At 31.3% G+C, this 26,896-nt stretch overlaps 1 protein-coding gene across 1 annotated transcript; it reads left to right on the top strand.

Moving 5' to 3' along the window:
- The first annotated feature begins 2,902 nt into the window (after positions 1 to 2,902).
- On the top strand, positions 2,903 to 17,361 carry LOC134727516 (probable serine/threonine-protein kinase roco6). The gene is made up of 5 exons (XM_063591897.1): positions 2,903 to 3,047; positions 3,387 to 3,653; positions 7,368 to 8,090; positions 8,948 to 9,060; positions 16,156 to 17,361. The coding sequence occupies exons 1-5, from the start codon at positions 2,903 to 2,905 to the stop codon at positions 17,359 to 17,361; spliced, it is 2,454 nt and encodes an 817-aa protein (XP_063447967.1).
- The last annotated feature ends 9,535 nt before the right edge of the window (positions 17,362 to 26,896 follow it).

The raw sequence follows: 26,896 nt of genomic DNA, 5'->3' as shown, positions 1-26,896 counted from the left end.
AAAAATACCCAAACATTTAAGATTTTTAAAAAAGGCCAAACGATCCTGACATGTTGGGACAGGCTAAAAAGTACGACTGGATTAAACATGTATTTGATATCTTAACATTCCCTCTTTACTTCTAACCAGTGAAGAATAAAGAAACTCATACCCATATGCACAGCAAAACTCAGTTTAAAATGAAGTCCGAGTCAGATGTCAGAAAAGTTAACAAAAGAAACTAATCAAAATGACAATTAAACATAAATTAACAAAAGACTACTAGTAGTTACTGATATTCCAGCTCCAGGGGTTCAGTATCAAATCATCATAAAATCTATAAAAAAAAGGTAACCCGTATAATGTCAACAACAGGTTTTAGAATAAATGTGTTAATTCCCGATGCAAAGACCCTACGATCGATTCAATAATGAGACTAACACATGCATTCTTATAATGACCTGACAGCAGTTTCGTAACTATGTCCCTTCCGATTAAGTCTGTTTAAAGATTTCGTTAGCTTTTGAGGTATAAATGCCGAAATTGTTTTGTGTTTTTTTAAGAATACTACCATAAAAGATTACATGAACGTATAAGATGTCTGCATGTTGATTGATATCTACAAATGATATCATTGTACAGATGTTACAATGTAGTGAATGTTTTGACTAGTTTGTGATACCGAAAACCATGGCGTAATATTTTTTTTTAGTAATACAGAGATTTATTTTGTAAAACATAAATACGAGCGAATCGAACACGTTGAGATATATAAACACCATAAACTGATATCAAGCGAGCGTCGTAATCCAAAAATGAAAATGAATAATAAATACTTATACTTGATTACCATTTTATATTTCAGTTTCTATTGCCATTATTGTAATTACAGCGTTCAGGTGTTATGTCTTTGGTCAGTAAATAATTTTATCACTACTATAATAAACTAAGATACTTGTTATCTAAACAGTTTAAGAGAATAATTTTAATTATTAAGTCCAAATGTATTCTCCGATGTTGTTAATTGAAATAAAGTCCAGGTAAAACATCATTGTAACTTTCACAGAGATTTCTAACATGCATTTTATGAGCCGAATATCACACAGCCAGTTAGTTTTAATGGTACTTTGTTGAATAATGTTTTTCAACGCTGACAGTGGAAAAAAATCATTTCTGTGATATAAAAAAGAAGATGTGGTATGATTGCCAATGAGACAAATATTCACTAAAGACAAAGATGACACGGACATTAACAACTATAGGTCACCCTACGGCCTTCAACAATGAACAAGGCCGATATCGCATATAGTAGTCAGCTATAATAGGCCCTGATAAGACAATGTAAAAGAATTCAAATGAGAAAACTAACGGCCTTATTTATGTAAAAAAATGAACGAAAAACAAATATGTACATGTAACACATAAACAAACGACAACCACTGAATTACAGTCAAGTTTACAGTTCCAAATGAAAGCTTGATTATGTCCTTTTTTCAAAAGTAGTTAATAACATTGTATCTAAAACTGTGGAATGCACATCTGAAGCTTGTAAATTGGTCCCTTGTTATTCCCAAGTTAGTATCTCTTATTTGGAATATGCAAAGACATAAGAAAATATGTTTTTTTTCTATCTAAATGTGTTTTATCTATATTTACTGTTATGTTACATGTGTGTTTGAAAGTATTTAGTTTTATTGTGTTTCTTGAAATTATCTACCACACTAATTTTTTTATTTATGGTTTTGATAGACAACGTTCAGTATCATTTGCATGCTTTGGCATTCGTATGATTTCCATTTAAAAGGTACTACGTTGAAACCCATTTATATACCACAAAAATTTCAATGGCATTACAATATTGTGTACATATTATATAGGATACGACCTTTGATATTCAAGCCATATTAACCAGTCAAAAATTAACATGATTCGTATCTGCGGAGATATTTTTTTATGTATATCTTTCTTTTTACCTCAAACTTTGTATGTGTCATAAGTGCACTGATATGTTCGATGTAACAGATTACTCTGACTTACAAAAGAGGGACAAAAGATACCAGAGGGATAGTCAAACTCATAGATTAAAAATAAACTGACAACGCCATGTCTAAAAACAGACAAACAGACAGCCACATAGCAGTTAAAAAGACACAACATAGAAAACAAAAGACTAAGCACAAAGAACCCCACAAAAAAATGAGGTGGTCTCAGGTGCTCCGGAAGAGTAGGCAGATCCGGCTCAACCGTCGTCTTGCTTATATCATTGCAAATCCGATTAATAGTCCAATCTGGTAGGTTAAATTCGTGAAAAGGGAAAAGTATTGAAGTAACGACATAATTAACATATCCGATACCATCTGTGAAACGGTTATTGTATAACGGTCATCCAACTCGTTATGGCGTCTGTATAATTTACGAAGGGATGATTTCAACTTCACTATTTAGAACTCTTGGTTTCATAGCTTCCTAGTGAGCAGCAATCCTCTTTCACAATATTCAAAACAACAAACTTAATTTCGTTAAAAGATATTGATGCATTTGTTTTATATTTTACAACTAATGTGAATATTAAGGGTTAAATATTGTAAAAGGCAATGAATTACACTTAAGTCATAATATGTAAGTGGAACTGAGAGCATATATAATTATCAACTTTATATCATGTTAGTTTGAACTTTTTTGTGACTTCTCGATATGTCTCCTCTAATTATCTAATATTTTAAAAACAGAACATACAGAATGCACTAACATTTTTATTTGCTTTTTAGTCCCACCAAAAATTATTTCCCAAGAAACCATTACAAATAATCAAGGAGGGGGAACAACTGTCTTGCAATGTTATGTTCGATCTTTTTTACCACTTACGTCTGCTGTATGGTGTAGACTTCTTCCGAATGACGAATGTGTGGACAAAAAGTCAGTAATGGCATCGAAAGGCAAAGGACTGAGGACAATTATATTTGAAACATCCGAGGAATTTGAATTCGCTACGTACAAATGTAAGGCTAGTAACATTATTGGTGCCGTGGAAAGTCCACCTGTACAGCTGCACGAAAAAGAAAATGACGGTATATATTATTTGCTTATAATTATGATATGATGTAATAATATTGAAATGGTTAAAAGTATAAATTCCGAAATATCAGTAGTCTAAGTACACAAAATAATCAAAACAGCAAATATTCCGAAGCACAATAACTAGGGAAATGTCACTAATTATGAGAATACCCTGATCATTTTACTGTGAACTTTAAAAAGAACCCAGCAAAATAAGTTTTAAAAGAAGGTAGACTTAGTCTACCAAATTGTGTTATGTTTTTTTCCATAAAAGATAAACGTTTAAAGCTAATAGTATAAGAATTGAGTTCTTGAGCAAATGCATTAATTAATTTGATTTTTGTTTCAAGAGCCTCTACCGCCATCAACTAAATCGTCATCAACAAATGACAATATACGTACGGATATACATGAACTTTTTCAAAAGGAAGAGTGTGGGAAACATTATTTTGCAAGGGTTATTTTTATTGGTAAAAATGGAGTTGGGAAAACCAGTTTAATGCGTAGATTACTGTGGGGTACAAAGGACCAGTCATCCTCTACCCAAAGTACAGACGGTATCGATATTAAGAAATGCAATATTAATATTAAAGATGGAAACTGGAGCCCATGCAATAGTAAGAAGCTTTTATTTAAATTATACTATCATGCATTCACATAGTATGTAATATAAAGAACATTTAACAAAAATACTTTTGTAAAATATTTTGCCTCGTACATCACTGAACATAAATTAATTAGTGAAATGCAAAGCTGGTGCAGTAGAATTTGTACGGTTAATGCAATTTCAACCACTGGTTTGATTTCTCGTTTTGCAGTGTGTTAGTCCCTGATGGTATCACAGTAGTTAATACATCGGTCATGTCATGAAGATATTGTTTTATTGAAATGTACTGTTAGAAAATGGTGGTGATCTTTTTTGATTTAGGACTATGTTTCCATAATGCAATGCTCGGATTTCTTATCAGGTTATGACTATACTTAAGGTTCTTCATGATTGGATTAGCTCTTCAACTTAATAAAACCATATTAAATATTATGAAATATTATAGATATACATATTACGGTATATATGGTATATTTAAAACCATATTAAATATTATGAAATATTATAGATATACATATTACGAAAATTCACGGTTCTATAATCTGTTAATACCTATAGTTTGGCATTGAATACCGTCAAGTTTTGCTATAAATGACAAGTACGTCTATATGCTAAATTTATTGGATGTCAGTAATTGTGAATACTCTCAGATCTGTATTTTGTTTTGTTGTGAGGGATTTATAAAGTCCCTGCAACGACTGGTATATTTGTATGTTATGTGTTTGGCTGCCTAGTATTAATCTGATGAATTAAGTCATTCCAACTAACTTTTATAGGTTGTTTGTTTGTTTTGCCGTACACTTGGTTAGGAGGGATTGATACCTTCGAAAATTCTTTATATGTCTGTCCCTAATCAGATCCTGTAGTTTAATAATTGCCATTGACTCGTGTCTGCCATAATTGTGTTTCGTAAACTGTTTGTTAGTTTTCTCAATTAAATTGTTTCCTTTGTACGGTTTAGATTTTCCTCATTGTTTGGCTCAACTCAACATTGTTTTCTTAAAATGTCCTGTACCAAGTCAGAAATATGGCAGTTGTTATCTAATAGTTCGTTTCTATGTATGTTGCATTGTCGTTTTTTTTTACTTTAGTGTTTCTGTTGATTGTTGTTTTTCTCATATAGTTTATGTGTTTCCATCGATTTAGTTTGTAACCCGTATTTGTTTTTTTTTCAATCGATTTGTGACTTTTGAACAGTGGTATACTACTGTTGATTGTAGTTAAGGTCGAACGGTTGCCTGTAATTGCTTTATGATATATCAACTTCGTCTAAACTTAGTTGCAGCATTGTAAATCATACAAAATTCCAATAATTTGTATATAAAAATACAATATAAGTGTGGTTCACTAAAATGGTAATCCAGGTCATATCTTCTAGAACACTAGATAGCTCATTTGAACACCTAAGACGTAAAGTTCAATACATATTGTCACTTAGCACTGAGACAGCAAATAATTTATTTTCTTATTTCCGTTTTCGCATTTTAATTTTCGCTAAAGTTTGAAAGAATTGCTCATTCATCAAACTAACCATTTCAGTTTTGATTTCTAATTCTGAAAAAAAATCATTTCTTATATAACTGCTTGGTAGAGTCAACTTGTTCAAAGTAGATGTCATTTCTAACCACATTTAAACAACATGAACTCCTAAGTCACATCTTCAAGGACTGCTATGTTATAATACATCAATGAATTCCAATGCATGTATGGATAATTTCCTTTACCTAAAATCTACCTACTTAGATGTGATGTTATTATTAATTCGTATAGAAGAAATATTTTCCAAGCAAAACCAAATAACCTTCATTCCAAGATATATGTTTTCTCTTTAAAGAAAAGAAAAATAATATAGAAGTCGATAATGAAGCATAATCATATTGCCTGTTGAATACGTCATGCATTAAGAGTGCAGCATCCCCTGGTATTGTATTTATGCAAATTGATGTAAATAAGGACAATATTAGTTAACCACTGTTTAATTGTCATAAATCGATTAAACTTAAACAAATCCGGTCACAAACTAAAACTGAGGGAAACACGTCAACTATAAGAGTGAAAAAAACATGGAACATCAGAAACACTGAACCGCTACAAAAAACCAAAGCCAACATACAAAGAAACAGACTATGGGATAACAATTGCCATATTCCTTACATGATACAGGACATTTTAAGAAAACCAATCGTGAGTTGAACCTGGTGTAATGGCTACCCAAACCTACCGCTTATATGGGAATGTTAAACATACCGCTAAAACGACAACATTACGTGACAGGAGTACAGTACAAATACAAATTAAAATAAAGAACACTCAGAGAAATACAGAAATGAATAATATAATATAAAAAAAGAAGGTGTGGTATGATTGCCAATGAGACAATTATCCACCAAAGCCTATACCGCATACAGTCAGCTATAAGATGCCCCGATAAGACAATGTAAAACAATTCAAACGAGAAAACCAACGGCCTTATTTAAGTAAAAAAATGAACGAAAAAAAACAAATATGTAACACTTAAACAAACGACAACCACTGAATTACAGGCTCCTGACTTGGGACAGGCACATACATAAATAATGTGGCGGGGTTAAACCTGTTAGCGGGATCCCAACCCTCCTCCTAACCTGGGACAGTGGTATAACAGTACAACATAAGAACGAACTATAAAAATCAGTTGAAAAATGTTTAACTCATCAGATAGACAAAAAATAAAAGTGGACATGGCCGGGTACTTATACATCCCGACACAAAAAACAACATGAACAGATCTCGCAGTTATCTGAAAGCTAATTCAAAGCCATTAACAACTATTAAAAAAATCATGCCTCTAAGACTAAGCAATCAATCCGTACACATCCAACATACAATGGATTTAGTGTAAAAACGTCAAAAACATGACCTTGTGCAATGCCAAGTTACAGGTATCGACAGATTGTAGATCCATGACAATGTATATGTATATAACATACTAGTAATATTTAGTAAGCTTTTAATCTACTTATAAAAAAAATCAATATTTATACCAATAAAAACAATATTCAATGATCTTATCACAGTGTTGAATAGGTAACCTTTAAGAATAAGTTTATTTAAAAGAGCAACAAGTTTACATGGATCATTTCTTAATTTCCGGGCACGGTTAACAGCATTTTCGTAAAAATGAGGATGTGCTATCCCGTTTGAAATAAGTTTTCTACAGGTACAACCAAACTTCAAAACCAAATATTTATATCTATGGAAGAATTTAGTAAAGGTTTTAAGTAATTTATGGTAACGATATACCTGGTTTAATAATTTACCAGTAATACATAGGTTTCGTTCGTTACAATCATAAATGTCACAACAGACAAGGGCATAGCGAACAAGTTGTGAAATATAAACACCGTAAGATGGTGCCAAAGGAACAAAAATGGAAAATTAACAATAGGGAACGAAACATCTTCTCTTTAAAATAGTACATTTGAACATGTAAACCACAGAATGACAATGAACACCTAAAATTAATTTACGACAGAACTCAAAAACAGCACAATTGAATTATGCATTGTGCGTCACACGAATGTAACATACTAACATGAACAGTAAAGTACGTACCCTATACTCTTCTGCTTAAGACGTTTATCACCAACACTAACGTGATTATCTTATGCAATTTGAAGCAACAGGGAAAAAAATAACACTGAAATTAAAGATTTAACTGCTCATTTTTTTATCATTTTTACAGAGATAGATCATGATCTAGCAAGATTGATTCAACAGGTGTATTCAGAGAAGAAAGATAATAAAAACGAAGCACTCGAACAAAATATTGAATACAGCTCTTTTGATGAAGGGAATTCAAGCTACACTTCAGACGACTCAAAAACTGGCTGCAAACAAGCATTCGTTCTAAATGGGAAAAGTACTCATGAGCATCAAATTGAAGTGAATAACCAGTCAAGTCATGATATAAAAGTTCAAGTAGAAGTTTATGAGAGCAAATTTAACAATGGAACTAGCAATATGACAGAAGATAGCTCCGATATTGATGACACATATGTGAAAGAAATACAGAAGGAAACTACAAATTATATTATCGACGACAGTGACGAAAACGTTAAAACGATGAAGAGCGAACCAAGTCAAGATAAAGGGAAAATAAATCAATTTAGAAGGTTTGAAGGCAATTTCACGAAAAGCAATGAAGTGGAAAATGAAAGTATTATACAAGATGATGAGAATATTGTTCAAATGACTAATTCCATCATACAATCATGTTCTCATCGGAATGCAAATGATTCGCATGATATGTCGGCGTTCTGTTCACTTTGGGATTTTGCTGGTCAGAAAGATTTTTATGCTACACACCAAGTATTTCTATCAAAGTGTGCAGTTTTTCTACTAGTAACAGATAGTTTAGAGTCAAGTTGTGCTGAAAAATTATGGATTGATTTCCAAGACACAGCACGTAAGTTCTTGAATGAAATTGAGTTTTTTTTTCGTTTTGATTTGTATTCTCAATTGAGTTTTAATTTGAAGGAAACAAAGCAAAGCTGTTTTGCTTCACAGATCTTTTTTGCAAATCTATCGAGGCAAATACATCGAATGTATGGTGTTTTCGTTAAATAAATAAAGTACTACATTCTTTTAACCTGCTTAACTCATTAAAATCATCACATTCATGTACACGAAGCATAACAAAGATACAGACCTTCAAGGTATATTCAAAAAGGGAAAGTCCATAAAAACTCATAAAAAAAAACCCAGTATGAACCATGGGAACGAGTGAAAATCAAATGTCATATTATTGACTTGGTACATGAATTTTCGAAATTGGCGAGTTTAACCTAGTTTTATTGCTAATTGAACTTCAAACCTGCATGACAGTTATTTATTGTTCCGTTATAATAAGAACATTGGGTGGGTAACAGACATTATGTATGTTATAGGTAAATATGGCAAAATTTGAGATATAGCAGATAAAGGTACAATTTTAACATACAACACAACTGACAAAAGGAATTCCAAAAAAACATTCAAATAAACTTCAAAACACGCCAACACAATTGTGGTTTTTAATTGAAAATAGCCAAAGTCAGGCATTCACTTACTTAATACTTAAGTTTTAAACCAACACAAGCTACATTCTTTCAGGGTTCCATTTTTTGATAGAAGTGTTTTTTCTATGTTGGCGCCCGTTTGTAGATAGCAAATGTGTCATGGCTTGTGTAAAAGAAGATTTTTTATCAGAATTAATTAGTATTCATTTTTTTCATGTATGTGCTAATGGTATGTTCCATTGAAGAACGACCGTTTTCTTTACAGAGTATGTCAGTTTTTGGTTTGACGCTATTCATTGTTACTGTTCAACTACGAAGGAAAATAGAAAATTAGATCCTCCAATAATAGTTGTATGTACAAATGAAGACAAAATAAAGGTAAAGTTCTGCCTAACAATAAGTCTTGAATTTTTTTAAATTGCATCAGGACTTCAAACAAAACTGAAGTTGTATTGATACATTTGCAAAACGAAAATATGCCAAAAAAATAATAACAAAATAAAACAACTTAGATTACAATCATTCTTAGAAAAATCGAGTTAACTCAGATCCGTAGAAATGAATTGGAGTTCCATGGCCGCCCATGACACACATAGCGATGCCTGTCAAAAAATGCAATGGCCTTTAGTTTGTGACGAGGTATTTAATCTCAGAATAAAGACTGATATTTTAAATCTAATTCTAAGACATTTTCACACTGATAAAGCATTAGAGAAAATGCTTAGAACATGGCAAAAAGTACATTCTTTTAATAGAAAAATACCAAATTCCTTGGCATGAAAATGAATGATCAACACATATTCAATTAAATTCAACACATAAACAAATGAGTACATGTAAGCAATAATCAAGTACCCCATCTAACACCTGTGAACATGTGGCTCCTGAAAAGGATTAACAGTTCTTTTAAAGTAGGAATTTGGAGACTAGTCACCTCTGGCGATATGTTTAACAGAAAAAAATAGAGGTATTGTGGCAAATACAATTTGAATGAATATATGATTATTTTTTTTATGAGATAAACATTCAACCTTTCACATGGGATTCCGTGAATTTTTTCCAAATTATATTTAAGCTACCCTTATTTTACAACTTAATTGATTATAAAAAAATCCTTAAAAAAAGAAACTAAGGAAAGTCGGAACAATTGTAGATAATGCCCGTAACAGAGAAGTGATCGAATTCACGTTTCTTTACCGTCAGAATAAGTTACGTTATCGACAAACTTATTTCATAAGTGACATTATTTAATTTTCTTCATCGACAAAATATTTCATGTCCAACGTGTAAGTTTCCATTGTTTAAGTCGAAGTTTGTTAAACACAGTAAAACATTTTTTATAATCAACCTTTGTCATTGGCATTTTCATTTAAACGGTAAAGGATCAAATACGGGACATCCGAAATTTCTATCATTTGTAACCAGGAAATCATTATTCAATCGAACATATGTCTTTGTTCATGACATTTCTATGAAATACAAAGGAGTCGAAATGATCAAATACTTTCGAACTGACGGAAACAAAATTACATGATCTGTGTTCTGTCATAATTATATACCTAAATGGAGTTATTTTCTTTCAGAACGTCAAGTCATTCTTTTTCAGAATCAACCCGGACGATACCATGTTTCAATGGTATATGCCCTAAGGCATAAAATAATGACCTGTGTAAGGTCATTATTTTCCTTGATAAACATGCAATCTATGATTTACTTCAAAATTTTATTCGTCTAATAGTTTTTTGTTGCCTATTTGGAAATTTATTTTCTAAAGTTCAACCGATGATAGATGTAAAAGAAACCGTCATTGTAGACCCGCAATTTAATTTTAGAGACAAATAACGTGAAGTTTTGTTGATTTATCACTATAATAAAGAAACATTATCATATAGGTCAGAAGAATTTTAATGTAGACTTTCATAAAATAAATCAAGATTTAACATATTCGTGTGTAAGATTTTGAAAATCTTATTGAGTCAAACTGAATAGGTTGATTGCTTAACGTCCAGTGCCAAATATTTCATGCATGTTCAGAACGAGACACACTGAATAGGAAATCATACTGTGACCTACATGTATTTATATTCGTGTTCGTGTCAGTTCGTAACTTTTTAAAATTTATGTATACCTTTAACTCTATCAAATGATCAACTAATAAAATAATCTTATATTCTATTGAATAACATTAACCCGACCCTTTCGGGAGGGTCTATAATTTTATCCTGATTATCTTTTTATAAAATGTATTGCTATTCGAAAGACAATCTTTCTGAATTTTTCATTCGATTCAAGTAAAATGGTTAAATAAATAACAACTTTTCCGCGATAGTTATGACATAACGGGAAAAAAAACATACCCTCCCCCTTTTCCATAAGCTAAGTGATACACTAAATAACTTACAATATGTCTTGTATTTGTCATACACCGTTATCGGATGGTAACACTACATTTGTGTCTTACTTCATGCAGTTACAGTAATATTTTTATTGTGTATGGATAACAATTTTTAAAAGGTTTATATCTAAGTTATTTAGTGAGTTTTATTTCTCATTTTAAATGATCCGCAGGGCGTATTAAAACCTGAACGCATTAGAAAGGAATATCCCACTTTAGTGTTGTCGGTAAAAAAGGATACTAAATTTTACAAATATCTTTATAAAATTAATATTTTTTGACGGTATATAAGTCAGATAATGCATATTTTAAGGTTTTTCTTGTCGTAGAACACACCTCGGGGTGTCAGGATTGTTCAAAGAAAGACCTCCCTCCGGTCGGTCTTTCATTTGATAAATCCTGACACCCCTCGGGGTGTTCTACGACAAGAAAAACCTTAAAACATGCATTATCTATAACACAATGGCTTCGTCATGAAAATCGACGAGATCATGTTACATGTAGCTGATATAAGAAACAGTTGGTGCGATCTCGATAAAATCTTTATCAATTTTTAATATAAGCGATAAATGTTCATGACTACAATGATAATGAATTTATTGGAGTCACATCCACTGCTTCTACTGTAAACATGAACTCGTCGGTTAATGCAGGACATGAAAACACTTTTAAAGATTGAGATTGCTGGTTTATTCTTTACACCTTCGAGGTATTAAAATTATTTTAGTGTTTATTTAAAGTTAAATTTATTTGCAAACCTCTTCTGTTTAAAATTGTCGAAACTTCCGTTTAAGATTTCTGTGGTAAACTATCTATTCTATAGTTAGGACCATTTTCTAATAAATACCCTTTTTGTACAAGAATACTTTCTTTATAGAAGTATAGATCTGCTGGTTATAGATGTTTTTTTTTTATAACTTACATTATTGTGACGACGCGCTATGAAATTCAGATTAATTAATAAATGAAGTTGTATATAAATTTTTGGCCATTAACAGTACACAAATTTTTTAAACAGTTCGACATGTGCGTCAATGTTACAGTAGTTTGTTTACTGTTAGTTACTAAGCTTGGCCCGATTCATTTGTCATTTATGGAAACTCATTCACCGTGACTTTCTGAGACAATCATTTTTATTTTCACCATCAGACATGGAGCTATATTTGTAACTAAAGAAAAACTATCAAATTAAAGAAATTTGACATGATATACTGAAACTTTCTTATAATCAATTAAACGACTGCTTTTCTTAGATATGTGAATTTTCATGGTCAATCTTTTTCATTGTTAACAGACATTTTAAGATTTGTTATTGTAAAAAATGGTGTTTTTTAAAGAAATTAACATTCAAAATTTAAAACTTCATGAACATGTACAGGAAGCTGAATTATTGGACATCTATGTACTACTTAAAAGTGTACTTCGATCTGTTGCGTCCTTAAAATGTTCTGACCGTCCTAAGATTTAATGTACGGAAATGTTTCGGTAAATTTAATTCAAATCCGAATTGAATGTTTATGACACAAAAAAAAAGAAAAACCAGAATCTCTTGATGACCAAACGTATGCACACGTTGGGGCGATTAAGAGCTTTTCATAAGAAGTGGGATTCCACCCTTGTTGAAAGCCTTGTGGAGACCTCTATATTTTTACATTCCCCCCGTTTTTCTCATGGATGGAGTGTGGTCTCTCTGTTAATTACCCCATATCTTTTCATTTTCCTTTTTACCGAAGGTTCCATGTGAAAATTTCCATTGGATCATACCTGTTAAACTTAATGTATAAAACAGGCTCAAGAAAAGGCGAAATTTCTTTTTCAAACCCGAAATAGAAATTCATTTTTTTCTAATAGAGCACCTTACATTAACGTCAATGAGTTCAGGCATGTGAAAAATTATATATTCATACACAAGAAAGAAACCCTGAACAGGCTTTCGGCAATAAATTTTAACTATTTAATATTAAGTAATTATTAACAGGTACATGTATTTGATAAAGTACAGATATAACAAAGAAACTGCCCGGTATCAGACGTAAGAGTACACCTTTTACTGCACGCGTAGTCGGGTGCGTTCACTTCTATGTTATCCTAGTATATTATCCGACAGTTAAGAATAGAATCTGGTCAAATTTTGAAGTTTAACACGTGGGAATGTTTTAATTTTGCCACGGACCATTTAATTTTCATGGAGAAAGGGCCCTGGTAGTTTTTAGAAAACAATATTCTGACCCTGATTTTGCCTTAAAAAATCTGCTGCCTCAATATTTTGTCATATGAAAAACAAAATTGTCAACGAAATTTTCCTATATAAACTATTATAGAAAAAAGTTTGGCATGTGAAACGGACGAAGATATATTCTAACAAAAGTACAAATACCAGTCCTCCCTTTTGTGTATACATATAAGAAAAGATTTCAAAGTTATTGATTGAATTCAAATCCATCACACATACAGTACACATTGTAGTTCGAAAAAATAAAGGACTTCATTCCTATCAAACACCTTTTTCATTGTTTACCAGTATATTTCTTTTAGGTTTTGGGTAAGATTGTAAAGGAAATAATACTATCAAAACGTCCTTCCATAAATCTTTTTTTTCCTGTGCTGACTTTGAAGAAATGACTACTTTTCGCCCAATCGAAATGGTGCAGGGACATATTTTGTTTCGTATTACTAGAATTATTTTCAATATTATCGGTATTAAACTTGATTATCGACACATGAACGTTGTCAGCATTGTCAATCTTTTTAACGTTAAAGTACCAATAGTTCGGTCACTACTCAATTAAATTTGTCGATAACGTAGCTAATTTTGACGGAAAAGAAAAAGCAATTCGATCACTTCTCTGTTACGGGCTGTATATGTAACTGTCGTTAGAGTTTTGGTTTAGAACATATTAAATTCACTATATTTTTCATAACTTTTACCTTTCAACCAATCATTTATGTAAACGAACGAAAAAACTTCATTGTACAAAATGGAAAATAAACTATAGGGATCCTGTCAAGAACTGGAATTGCTTTTATATTATTTTTCGGTAAATAATTTCCCTTTGTAAAACTTAGTCATACTTTATAGAGCATGCTTAATTATCTAAGGAAGTATAAACGCACAGGTATAAAACGGATCGATTGTTCAACTACAAAAAAGATGAATTTCGGTCTGTTTTGTAGTTCTTAGAATAACTTATCTTTTAAACGGTTACAGACTTTGTATAGATATTTTGTAAACCCGAAATAGGTACACATATGTATTGATATTCATTTAAAATTGAGAATGGAAATGGGGAATGTGTCAAAGAGACAACAACCCGACCAAACAACAGCAGAATGTCACCAACAGGTCTTCAATGTAGCGAGAAATTCCCGCACCCGGAGGCGTCCTTCAGCTGGCCCCTAAACAAATATATACTAGTTCAGCGATAATGAACGCCATACTAATTTCCAAATTGTACACAAGAAACTAAAATTAAAATAATATAAGACTAACAAAGGCCAGAGGCTCCTGACTTGGGACAGGCGCAAAAATGTTAAACATGTTTGTGAGATCTCAACCCTCCCCCTATACCTCTCGCCAATGTAGAACAGTAAACGCATAACAATACGCACATTAAAATTCAGTTCAAGAGAATTTACATACGTGTTGAGTTCTATCTTACACAACCTAAATGAAGATAACGTTAGATGTTGTTGAATATATCCATTATTCGGAATCTAGAATGTTCTTAAATGAATTAGGTCATAGAGTGTGATACATATAAATATAAAATAATATGCTACTAAAATTTCTCTGATTGGGACCGATAAGAAAATCTAATACGTTTGACAAACTTGATCGTTGAATACAAAGTTACTGCGGAGGGAAAATGTCCTGCTTTAACTATGTCATTAAACATCTTGAAAATATATCTATGATATTATTATTACGAAAGAAAATGTATTTAAACAGCATAAGTATTTGGACGTTTGGTTTCCTTTTATAATTTATCATTCAATCAATGGTGCATTCAATGTATCTTTTGAACTATGAGCGGATCGTACTCCTCAATTTAAAATCATTGAAGCGATCATTCTGCCTACGATCTCTATATTAGTCTAGTTTACTATTATAAACATATCTGTGACAGAAATAACTAGGGATATTTACAGTTGTATGTTTTCATACAATTTGTACTGTTTATCGACTTAATAGAATACTATAAACTTGTAATATTTTGATAATTAGCCAGTAATAAGAAACTCTAGAAAACATCACTAACGTTTAGTCGACATTTAGGAAATCGTCAAATGAATGATTTTTTTTTCAAAAATGTTTTTTTTTAATACTGTCATAAAATCGAATTGTTAAATATTCTTTTGATAGTGGATGCTGATACACAATCGCGCATACGTAGAATACCAAGTTGTATCATTTAAAGCTATAACGTCAACATGTCATTCTAAAGCAATTATGTAACAACGGTTCTCTCTGATTAAAATTTAGCGTACAAGTATCTGTTTACCCACATATAACTAAGTTAAGCATCAAAATTGAATTTTGAATGTATTGACATGCAATTTCGCCCAAAAATATGGAAAATTTCAAATTTTGTACACATAAGTATTCTTTTGATATAGTATTAGTACATTCTAATATTCTGAAGTGGACAAAAAGCCAGAACGCTCACAGTATTTACGATTAACACAAGAAGACTACATATGCCATCACATGGGTTTGGTGCCAAAGATAATAACATATTTCGCAGCTGTGTATGAAACTTTGTGAACGTCTATAGGGGGTCTTAATGTTGCAAATATGAGTTAACCTGTTAACTCAATTTGCGAAATTAAAATTACCGATGGATGTTCATAAACTTTACAGACAATACAGTTAGCCTTAAATTAAACATGAAAAATAATGGTTTATTTGCAGATAGTCCTACATGCCTCAAGCTTCAAGCGTCATAACTAATTTAATGCATATTGTAGAGTAAACACCTTGATAAACCAGTAATTACTAGATTTGTGGTGTCAATTGAAATGTTTGCCAATAGTATGAAAGATAATTGAATATCAGTTATCACATATGTATATTACAGGACCCAAACAAACGTGTGAAGCGTCAAAACAAATTCAAAAATAACGTAATCAAGATTCTGAAACAACATCAAAGAGAACATTTGAGAAACATTCATTTTGTTTCAAATACTGAAGATGACGACTTTGTGTTTGAAGAGATACGAAAGGAAATATCGAGCCATGCTATGACTATGAAAGATTGGGGTAGAGACTGTCCACTTAAATGGCTTTTATTTCAACAAGTTATAGCCAGGTTGAAAGACAGTGAAGTGCCAATTGCTACAACTACGAAATTACTTACAATTGCAAAACATGACAGCATTGGCATACACAATGATGAAGAATTTAAACGATGCTTGCAATACTTTAATGACATCGGAACAGTTATTTACTTTGATGAGGAAAATTTAAAAGATCATGTCATTTTGGACTCAAAATGGTTGATTGATGCTTTCAGATGTCTTGTATCTGATAAAATAGAATTTTCTATCGAAATTTCAAATGACTGGCAAACACTAAAAGAAACTGGAGAACTGACTTCCGAACTAATATATCTTTTGTTCAAGAAAGAACCAAAATTGAAGTTTTTGGAGAACAAACAACATTTACTTGAAGTTATGAAACGATTCGATATAATTGTGAAGCTGTTAGATTCGAATGCATTATACATGCCATGCATGATGGACTCCTGCTCATTTAACAAAGTTAAGAAAAGGTTAATGAACAAACATCAAACCGTGAACATTACTAGTTGGTTATGTTTAGAGTTTGAGTTTCTTCCCCCAGCTTTTTTCAATCACATTATTGCATGGTACATCAAGAAATATCCTGTGAGTGCTATATTCGAAAAGGGAACTCGTACCAACAGGAAAGCACTTTATCGTCAGATTGGTGTATTTGATTTAGATCATTCCCGTTGTCAACAACTAGTTGTTTGTGAAGGACCAAATGTCATTGCCCTTCAGGTATGGGATACACGAATGTCCGGTCAACCATTTGGAGATTTGGTAACACGCCTATTTGAATTCATTAAAACAATTGAAAATAGATACAGTCTGAAGATATCATACGAAACATCATTCAAATGTGGCAATGGGGACTTCAATACAAATAGGAGGAGAATGAATACGTTAGTCACTAAAGATTATCGGTGTTTGGAGCATGCAACAAATCACGTATGTGCCGATTTAGTACAGCCCTGGGGATTGATGAATAAATTACAGTAAGTACAACAGTCATTTAAATAATCTATCATTACTTTGCTAGCAATGGTTTATATAGTTTGTTACATAACGGTACCATCGCGATATCCTTATTGTATAATAACTGCTGAATTGGCCTAGTAATCTGTTTGTTTATTGCAAATATGGTGTTTGTGTTCTGTTGTTAAATACGTCATCATCGAGTTATGGAGAGCGAGGAAGCTTTGCGTTGTATCAACGTTCAGCATAACGAATTATCAGATCATTGAGGCATTTTTGAAATACGGATTCTTGTTGTTTCGTACATAAATAAGGCCTTTGATTTTCTCGTTATAATGTAAATGTTTAACATTTTTTTTATATCCGGGCTTTTCAAAGCTTAATATTTGGGTGTTGATTATTTTTAACGGCCGTATACTTACCTATATTTGCCCATGTCAGTTGGTGTTATTGGCTTATCATATTGAATTTTTCTAATTTGTATACTACTATCATTGATCAAGTATGTGCCTGTCCCTTCAATACAGCATGATATGATTGAAAGTCCATTAAGGGTGTGTGGCACAACGTTTTCTAGCGATTTATTACTACTTAACTATGCTTGTGTCTTATATTATTAATGAAAACACATGATAGCAAACAATCAGGGCCACTTGATTTTTTTGCAGATGGTTGAACCAATTACCTCACAAAGTTGGAGTTTATATATCATATCACGATACATTTATTTGCCCTATTTATCTATTTGTATCATCATAGGAGTGATAACATTCAAGGAATGACTCTTCTGTATATAGTTACTGTTAAACATGTGACCAATTAAATGAATAGTATTGTAGTATTAAGGTGTAATACCACCAAATCATTGCTCGTCACATCGGGATTCATACAAAAAGGGTCGAACAAAAATATCCCCGTGAATTTGCCAGTGGTATGAAATTAACTAATAAAAAGTAAGCCATAAACATATATTTTGGGTGTCTAAAACAATTCTTTTGTTACTTGGTATTTCCATTCAACATGTTAAATACATTGGAAACTTGAGCATGTTGAGGTGACATAGTACGTTGCTTTGGTAAACAGTAACACAGGGGTGAAAATTTTATTGATTAACTGGCAGTGATTGTAATTATCTTATATCCAATGAAATGTTATGTGAATTTGTAGTGTAGTTCTGGACAAGAAAAACTTCACTAATGCAAATTATTTCTTTACTTGAACATGTTGCACTTTTAAAAAAAAGTCCCAATTTAACTAAGACAAATAGAAGAAAAGCAATGGTTTTATTACTCCTAAAGATACCATTATTAATCGTGGAATATCAATTTGAAATTTTCGTGTTCCTGAGAGAGGAAGAGTATGCAGTAATAAATACATTAAAACTATAAAATGTATTTGCTGTCAATGAAAATGATTGTTTACTGCATTTAACATGCATCAGTCATGTCTAACAAATTACAAAGAATTAAACAAGATCATTTCTAATTAATACGAAACAGAAAAGTCCTAAAACATTACTTCCCTAAAAATCTCAGTTAAAAGGCGATACCAGAATTCATCGAAAGTGAAATCTTTATTATCGTCAATCTGATACAATAATGTACACATTCAGGAGAAATTGGACGAGGTTGTAGTTACTAATTGGAACAATTGTGGAACATATTAGTATCCGTCGTCATCTGTAAAACAAATTCCATAACAACCAATTCGTGAAAGCGTCCGTAAAATTACGAAAACAAAAACCGAGAACAAATCATTGAAAAAGTTGGGTTAATAACATTTCCTAGTAATACCATTGTTTATTTACATATGATGTTGCTATTGAAGTTAAGATTTGTCGAAATGTTGATGCATTTTTTTTAATGATATAGTGTGTGATAAGTATATCTTTACATTTCCTTTGCTATGTTTGCCATTAGTTCATCATTTGACCGATGTATACTACGGTTTGTAACTTGGGCTCACATCAGATTCCCGAGATTATGCAAGTCAATTTAGGAAAAGTTTTTTTTAGATGTATGATGACTTAAAGGCTTCTAGGATGAGTCCATGTGGAACAGGATTAACACACTTCTACAACTAACAAGGCTAATGAAGAATACGTAATTGGAGTATTAACCCGGCAACATGAAAATGAAGTTATAAATACTCTTTTTTAAAAGGGATAAGGTTTTGAGGTCCATTTAGCAGATGAGTTGCTCTCAGTTATACTTGAACGTGTTTTAATTTTGAAAGCACATACATGTACCCCTTTGGAATTAATTTAAAGTTTTACACAAATACAGATAAAAATCAATCGTATCTGATCTTTCATCCTGACAATAGAAATAAGGATAGTTTTATATCTAAACTAATCGAAAAAGGATGATTTCCACTTTCCATATACAAGCCCTTTAATGAATGTTTCACGGGAGCCATCATCAGTTAACAAACTGAGATCACGGTTTAAGGAGGGTTCGTGTCAATTGTTAAATTTTCTATGTCGCGCATAGTATACATTACGTTTGTTTTGTTGTTGTCGTGTTTTGTTTTTGCAATCGGTTTGTTGGTTATTCTTTGTATATGAATTTGTACAGTCTTGTTTGGAATTCTCTGCATAATTGTGTACAACATGGTAATCCAATGATAGCAATAGTTACTGTAGCAGGATTCGAAATCAGGTACTCTGTATTTAGCTTCTTCAACTAAAAATCAATCGTTGCTATAAAAATATTGAATGATTGATTACGTTTATACACATATAATTACATAGTGAACATTGAAGACACATTTGCACATATAATTTCAATGAATTGGCTTTCTCACAGTTGATTTTTATATAGACGGCACGTGCGTAGTTCGTATCATATTATATACCCGGTATCTGGAATCTTTGATGAGTTTTGACGTTTTTGTCTTGTCGGGATATTATTTAGCTTGTTTGTTGTTCAAGGCCTTACGGTGGCCTATATTTACAAAAATCTAAGTCATATGGTCTCTGATGGATAACTGCCTCATTTGCCAGAATATCACAACTTTAATTGTTACTCTGTTATAAACACTTTATACTCTTATAATTACATAGTGAGGGTTGAAGACACATTTGCACATATAATTTACCCAAGCTGTATTTGGCAAAACTTTAAGAATTTTGGACCTCTTTGCTCTTCAACTTCGTACTTTGCTTGGCTGTTTTAAATTATGTTTTTAATTCGAGCGTCACTGATGAGCCTTTTGTAGTCGAAACGCGCGTCTGGCGCAAATACAAAATGTCAATCTTGGTGTCTATGATGAGTTTATTATACTCTTACTTGAATTCGACATTATTTGATTGAAAGTTCATACAGGATATCACCAAACATTGTTCAGAGTTTTATACCAACTTAAGTCTACTCGTTGTTGACATTTGTTATTTATTTAGCAGCACATCATATCGATGAGGTAGATAACATGAAAAAGTACAATCACAAAAAAAAATGAACCCCGAGGAAAACTCAAAACGGAAAGTCCCTAATTAAATGGCAAAATCAAAAGCTCAAGCACATCAAACGAATGGATAACAACTGTAATATTCCTGACTTGGTACAGACATTTTCTTATGTAGAAAATGGTGGATTAAACTTGGTTTTATAGCTAGCTAAACCTCTCACTTGTACTGTTGCCTTTATTTGTATGACAGAATTTTGTATATATATATATCACGTATAACAAATAACGGCATAAAGATAGAACTGCTATAACAAATCAGGAGGAACTTAGTTTATCTTTTTATCTTTTGAAATATGATATTCGTCGTCATTATAGTTATATCGATCGGAGAATTACTCTTTAGAATAGATGCACTTTGACTAACTAATACTATTTTAATATCAATATTTGTTTTATGATTCTACGTTTTGGTATGACTGCGTAAGTGTTTTTTACACTTCTGTATATAGTTATATGTAAATAATATTTTTATATTAAAATCACTTCTTTAAAAATGTCATAAATATTTCTTTTAATTTCATACGATTCGAAGAGTAAGTAGTGATATGATCATACAGTTAATTTGCTTCATAGCTAATGAACTGTTAACTCATTTTAATTTAGAACATTGGTAAACCTTACGTTTAAGAATAATACCGGACTTAGCGAAAATAGTATGTATATCTATAATTTGTAATCTTAAAGAATAATGGAAAGTATAATTTGTTATTATATAGCTTTTTTGAAATACATAACTTTATACAATAACGCATCTTTGATAGCTATGTATCACTTATGTAAGTAAAGCAACAGTTCTGACAAACCTTGCGGCAATACATTTATTCTTTGTATCATAGACACCAAAGTTATAGCACTGATTAATTTCTTATTGATTTAACCGAAGTAAGAGCAATAGTTTATATTAGTTTTGAAGCATAATTAACCTTTGATTTTGACATAAAGATTTGCATACATACTATACTTCAATGTATACATCATATATAGAAATGATAAACGCAGATTGACATACTATTTTGTATTTTTTTTTTAACTAAGACAGAAATAAAATAGACTATTGCATGCAGGAAAACACGTACATTTCGTAAAGAAGTAAGGAAAACAAATTATTTAGCAATTAAAAACCATTGAAGGTCTTTCCACACCAATTTGGTAAGTTATTGATAATAACTACTTCCGTTTACAGCTACTATTGGTGTCTAATAATAGTTTTCTGCATTTCTGATTAAAAAAAGATATGATTCCTATATACTTTTGTCTAAAACAATATAGACAATTTGATACTTACGGTTTAGACAATGTCACTTACGGTCTCAAGTTACAGCTGTATATACGGTGACTGTAAATGGTTTCTGTATATTTTTGTCTTTAATTATGTAGATAATCAGCTACCTCCGGTTTATAGAAGGTCACATTTGGTATCAAATGATATGTGTATGTATGCATATCAAAACGCAAAACTTAAAGGCTTCTAGGATGAGTCCATGTGGAACAGGATTAACACACTTCTACAACTAACAAGGCTAATGAAGAATACGTAATTGGAGTATTAACCCGGCAACATGAAAATGAAGTTATAAATACTCTTTTTTAAAAGGGATAAGGTTTTGAGGTCCATTTAGCAGATGAGTTGCTCTCAGTTATACTTGAACGTGTTTTAATTTTGAAAGCACATACATGTACCCCTTTGGAATTAATTTAAAGTTTTACACAAATACAGATAAAAATCAATCGTATCTGATCTTTCATCCTGACAATAGAAATAAGGATAGTTTTATATCTAAACTAATCGAAAAAGGATGATTTCCACTTTCCATATACAAGCCCTTTAATGAATGTTTCACGGGAGCCATCATCAGTTAACAAACTGAGATCACGGTTTAAGGAGGGTTCGTGTCAATTGTTAAATTTTCTATGTCGCGCATAGTATACATTACGTTTGTTTTGTTGTTGTCGTGTTTTGTTTTTGCAATCGGTTTGTTGGTTATTCTTTGTATATGAATTTGTACAGTCTTGTTTGGAATTCTCTGCATAATTGTGTACAACATGGTAATCCAATGATAGCAATAGTTACTGTAGCAGGATTCGAAATCAGGTACTCTGTATTTAGCTTCTTCAACTAAAAATCAATCGTTGCTATAAAAATATTGAATGATTGATTACGTTTATACACATATAATTACATAGTGAACATTGAAGACACATTTGCACATATAATTTCAATGAATTGGCTTTCTCACAGTTGATTTTTATATAGACGGCACGTGCGTAGTTCGTATCATATTATATACCCGGTATCTGGAATCTTTGATGAGTTTTGACGTTTTTGTCTTGTCGGGATATTATTTAGCTTGTTTGTTGTTCAAGGCCTTACGGTGGCCTATATTTACAAAAATCTAAGTCATATGGTCTCTGATGGATAACTGCCTCATTTGCCAGAATATCACAACTTTAATTGTTACTCTGTTATAAACACTTTATACTCTTATAATTACATAGTGAGGGTTGAAGACACATTTGCACATATAATTTACCCAAGCTGTATTTGGCAAAACTTTAAGAATTTTGGACCTCTTTGCTCTTCAACTTCGTACTTTGCTTGGCTGTTTTAAATTATGTTTTTAATTCGAGCGTCACTGATGAGCCTTTTGTAGTCGAAACGCGCGTCTGGCGCAAATACAAAATGTCAATCTTGGTGTCTATGATGAGTTTATTATACTCTTACTTGAATTCGACATTATTTGATTGAAAGTTCATACAGGATATCACCAAACATTGTTCAGAGTTTTATACCAACTTAAGTCTACTCGTTGTTGACATTTGTTATTTATTTAGCAGCACATCATATCGATGAGGTAGATAACATGAAAAAGTACAATCACAAAAAAAAATGAACCCCGAGGAAAACTCAAAACGGAAAGTCCCTAATTAAATGGCAAAATCAAAAGCTCAAGCACATCAAACGAATGGATAACAACTGTAATATTCCTGACTTGGTACAGACATTTTCTTATGTAGAAAATGGTGGATTAAACTTGGTTTTATAGCTAGCTAAACCTCTCACTTGTACTGTTGCCTTTATTTGTATGACAGAATTTTGTATATATATATATCACGTATAACAAATAACGGCATAAAGATAGAACTGCTATAACAAATCAGGAGGAACTTAGTTTATCTTTTTATCTTTTGAAATATGATATTCGTCGTCATTATAGTTATATCGATCGGAGAATTACTCTTTAGAATAGATGCACTTTGACTAACTAATACTATTTTAATATCAATATTTGTTTTATGATTCTACGTTTTGGTATGACTGCGTAAGTGTTTTTTACACTTCTGTATATAGTTATATGTAAATAATATTTTTATATTAAAATCACTTCTTTAAAAATGTCATAAATATTTCTTTTAATTTCATACGATTCGAAGAGTAAGTAGTGATATGATCATACAGTTAATTTGCTTCATAGCTAATGAACTGTTAACTCATTTTAATTTAGAACATTGGTAAACCTTACGTTTAAGAATAATACCGGACTTAGCGAAAATAGTATGTATATCTATAATTTGTAATCTTAAAGAATAATGGAAAGTATAATTTGTTATTATATAGCTTTTTTGAAATACATAACTTTATACAATAACGCATCTTTGATAGCTATGTATCACTTATGTAAGTAAAGCAACAGTTCTGACAAACCTTGCGGCAATACATTTATTCTTTGTATCATAGACACCAAAGTTATAGCACTGATTAATTTCTTATTGATTTAACCGAAGTAAGAGCAATAGTTTATATTAGTTTTGAAGCATAATTAACCTTTGATTTTGACATAAAGATTTGCATACATACTATACTTCAATGTATACATCATATATAGAAATGATAAACGCAGATTGACATACTATTTTGTATTTTTTTTTTAACTAAGACAGAAATAAAATAGACTATTGCATGCAGGAAAACACGTACATTTCGTAAAGAAGTAAGGAAAACAAATTATTTAGCAATTAAAAACCATTGAAGGTCTTTCCACACCAATTTGGTAAGTTATTGATAATAACTACTTCCGTTTACAGCTACTATTGGTGTCTAATAATAGTTTTCTGCATTTCTGATTAAAAAAAGATATGATTCCTATATACTTTTGTCTAAAACAATATAGACAATTTGATACTTACGGTTTAGACAATGTCACTTACGGTCTCAAGTTACAGCTGTATATACGGTGACTTTAAATGGTTTCTGTATATTTTTGTCTTTAATTATGTAGATAATCAGCTACCTCCGGTTTATAGACGGTCACATTTGGTATCAAATGATATGTGTATATATGCATATCAAAACGATATATGGTTTCTTTGTACTTTTCAATGAAAAAGTAAAACAAATGGCTTCCTCTGGTTTTTCAAGGTCGCTCTCAGTTTGCATTTTCCCTAGTCATATGTCATCCAACATTTTTGAATAAGACCCTAATGCTTTAAAACGAACCAAGTTGAAGGAATAATCAATTAATTTAATATTAAAACATTTTAGGGGCACCAACTCCTATCAGATGCCATTAGATTGTTTGAGATCAAATGTATCAGATCTTCATCACAATAAAGCAAACAGTTTGCACTAGTCTTTTTACATATATCTTTAAAAGAGCCAGAGAAAGACTCTAGGTTAATACTATCAACGGTTTATGAATTACAAAAACATAGCGACAAATGTATTTGTTAAAGACAGATAATTTCTATAAGATTTCACCGGATCTCTTCGATCCGAATCAGCCAATCATTTCTGAGGATGTAACGAATAATATTGAAAAAAAACTTTTGTCTATATATTTGTTTTTGTTACGAAGTAGATGCACTCACAAGATAAACAGTGAATGGGGGTATAACTCTCAAAGAAAATTGCCCGGCTTACCAGGGTGAAATTTAAAAGCGAATAAACTGTACGTTGAAATATAAGAAATATATTAGCGGCATGTTTTAAACAAAAATGTAACGCAAGAATAAAATAAGGCCGAATAAAAGTGGAAAGACATAATTTTTTTCCTGTTAATTATATTCTATGCATTCTTTATAAAAGTGAATATTACTGTATAACTCTTTAAGGTTAACTTTGTTTATATACAAATTGTAGAGTTATCAAAGTCCTAATATTTGAATCGTTTGAAAAAAAATTGAAGCCATCGTAGTCAGTTGGTTCCTTTGAAAAAGTTGTCGTATTGACCATCATATCACACATTTCAAATATTAAAAAATTATTATCATTGATTAAGTATTAACTTTTATTAAAACCTTAGCATGATATGATTGAAAGAGCATTATCTATTAGTAAGCAATACGGTTGAAATAAAAAAAAAGCTGTACAAATAGATTGTATGTAGATATCTTAAACAAATTACGTAACAAAGTTGTAGGAGGTATAACTTAGTTTATATATTTTTTTAATCTTTTTCCATGATCACTGAATTGTAGTTTCGTTCTGCATGTTCTGTGAAACACACTTCTATACACAATACTTATAAGCTTAGTTAATATATATTTTTTTAATATTTTTCCATTATCACTGAATAGTAGTTTCGTTCTGCATGTTCTAAGAATCACACTTCTGTACACAATACTTATAAACTTAGTTCATATTTAAAAATAATATTTTTCCATCATCACTGAATAGTAGTTTCGTTCTGCATGTTCTGTGAATCACACTTCTGTACACAATACTTATCAAGATACCATTATTAATCGCGTAATATCGTTTTTTTTGTGATTTCAGGTTGGAGGTAGACAAAGCGTAAGTAATGTTTTAATCATACTATATGTTGGCTATCATTGGTTATAGTTATATACATGAATTTGATATAGATTAGTCGGGTTTAAAATGTAGATTAAGCAACTGTGTTGATAATACATCCGTCAATACATTATTTCGATTCACCTCGAAATTAATGAATGATAAGTCAATGTATCAGATCTACCTGAAATATTGCACACATTACCAGTATTATGTAAAAGTAAATATTAATCATTTCATATTTTATAAACTTTTTTGATGTTGCCATTTTTATTGGTATAAATATTGTTTTAGTTATCG

Source organism: Mytilus trossulus, chromosome 8 (assembly GCF_036588685.1).
Source record: "Mytilus trossulus isolate FHL-02 chromosome 8, PNRI_Mtr1.1.1.hap1, whole genome shotgun sequence".
In the NCBI taxonomy this organism is placed as follows: Eukaryota; Metazoa; Mollusca; class Bivalvia; order Mytilida; family Mytilidae; genus Mytilus; species Mytilus trossulus.
The sequence above is the reverse complement of the archived record's forward strand: the minus strand, read 5'-3'. Positions and strand labels throughout refer to the sequence as shown.

What these genes read in the sequence shown, in the direction of transcription:
- LOC134727516 (XM_063591897.1), top strand. Translation starts at nt 2,903, where the DNA reads ATGGCATCGAAAGGCAAAGGACTGAGGACAATTATATTTGAAACATCC. An exon ending in GCACGAAAAAGAAAATGACG is followed by an intron (nt 3,048 to 3,386) that starts GTATATATTATT and finishes TTTTGTTTCAAG; the next exon opens with AGCCTCTACCGCCATCAACT. An exon ending in AAACTGGAGCCCATGCAATA is followed by an intron (nt 3,654 to 7,367) that starts GTAAGAAGCTTT and finishes TCATTTTTACAG; the next exon opens with AGATAGATCATGATCTAGCA.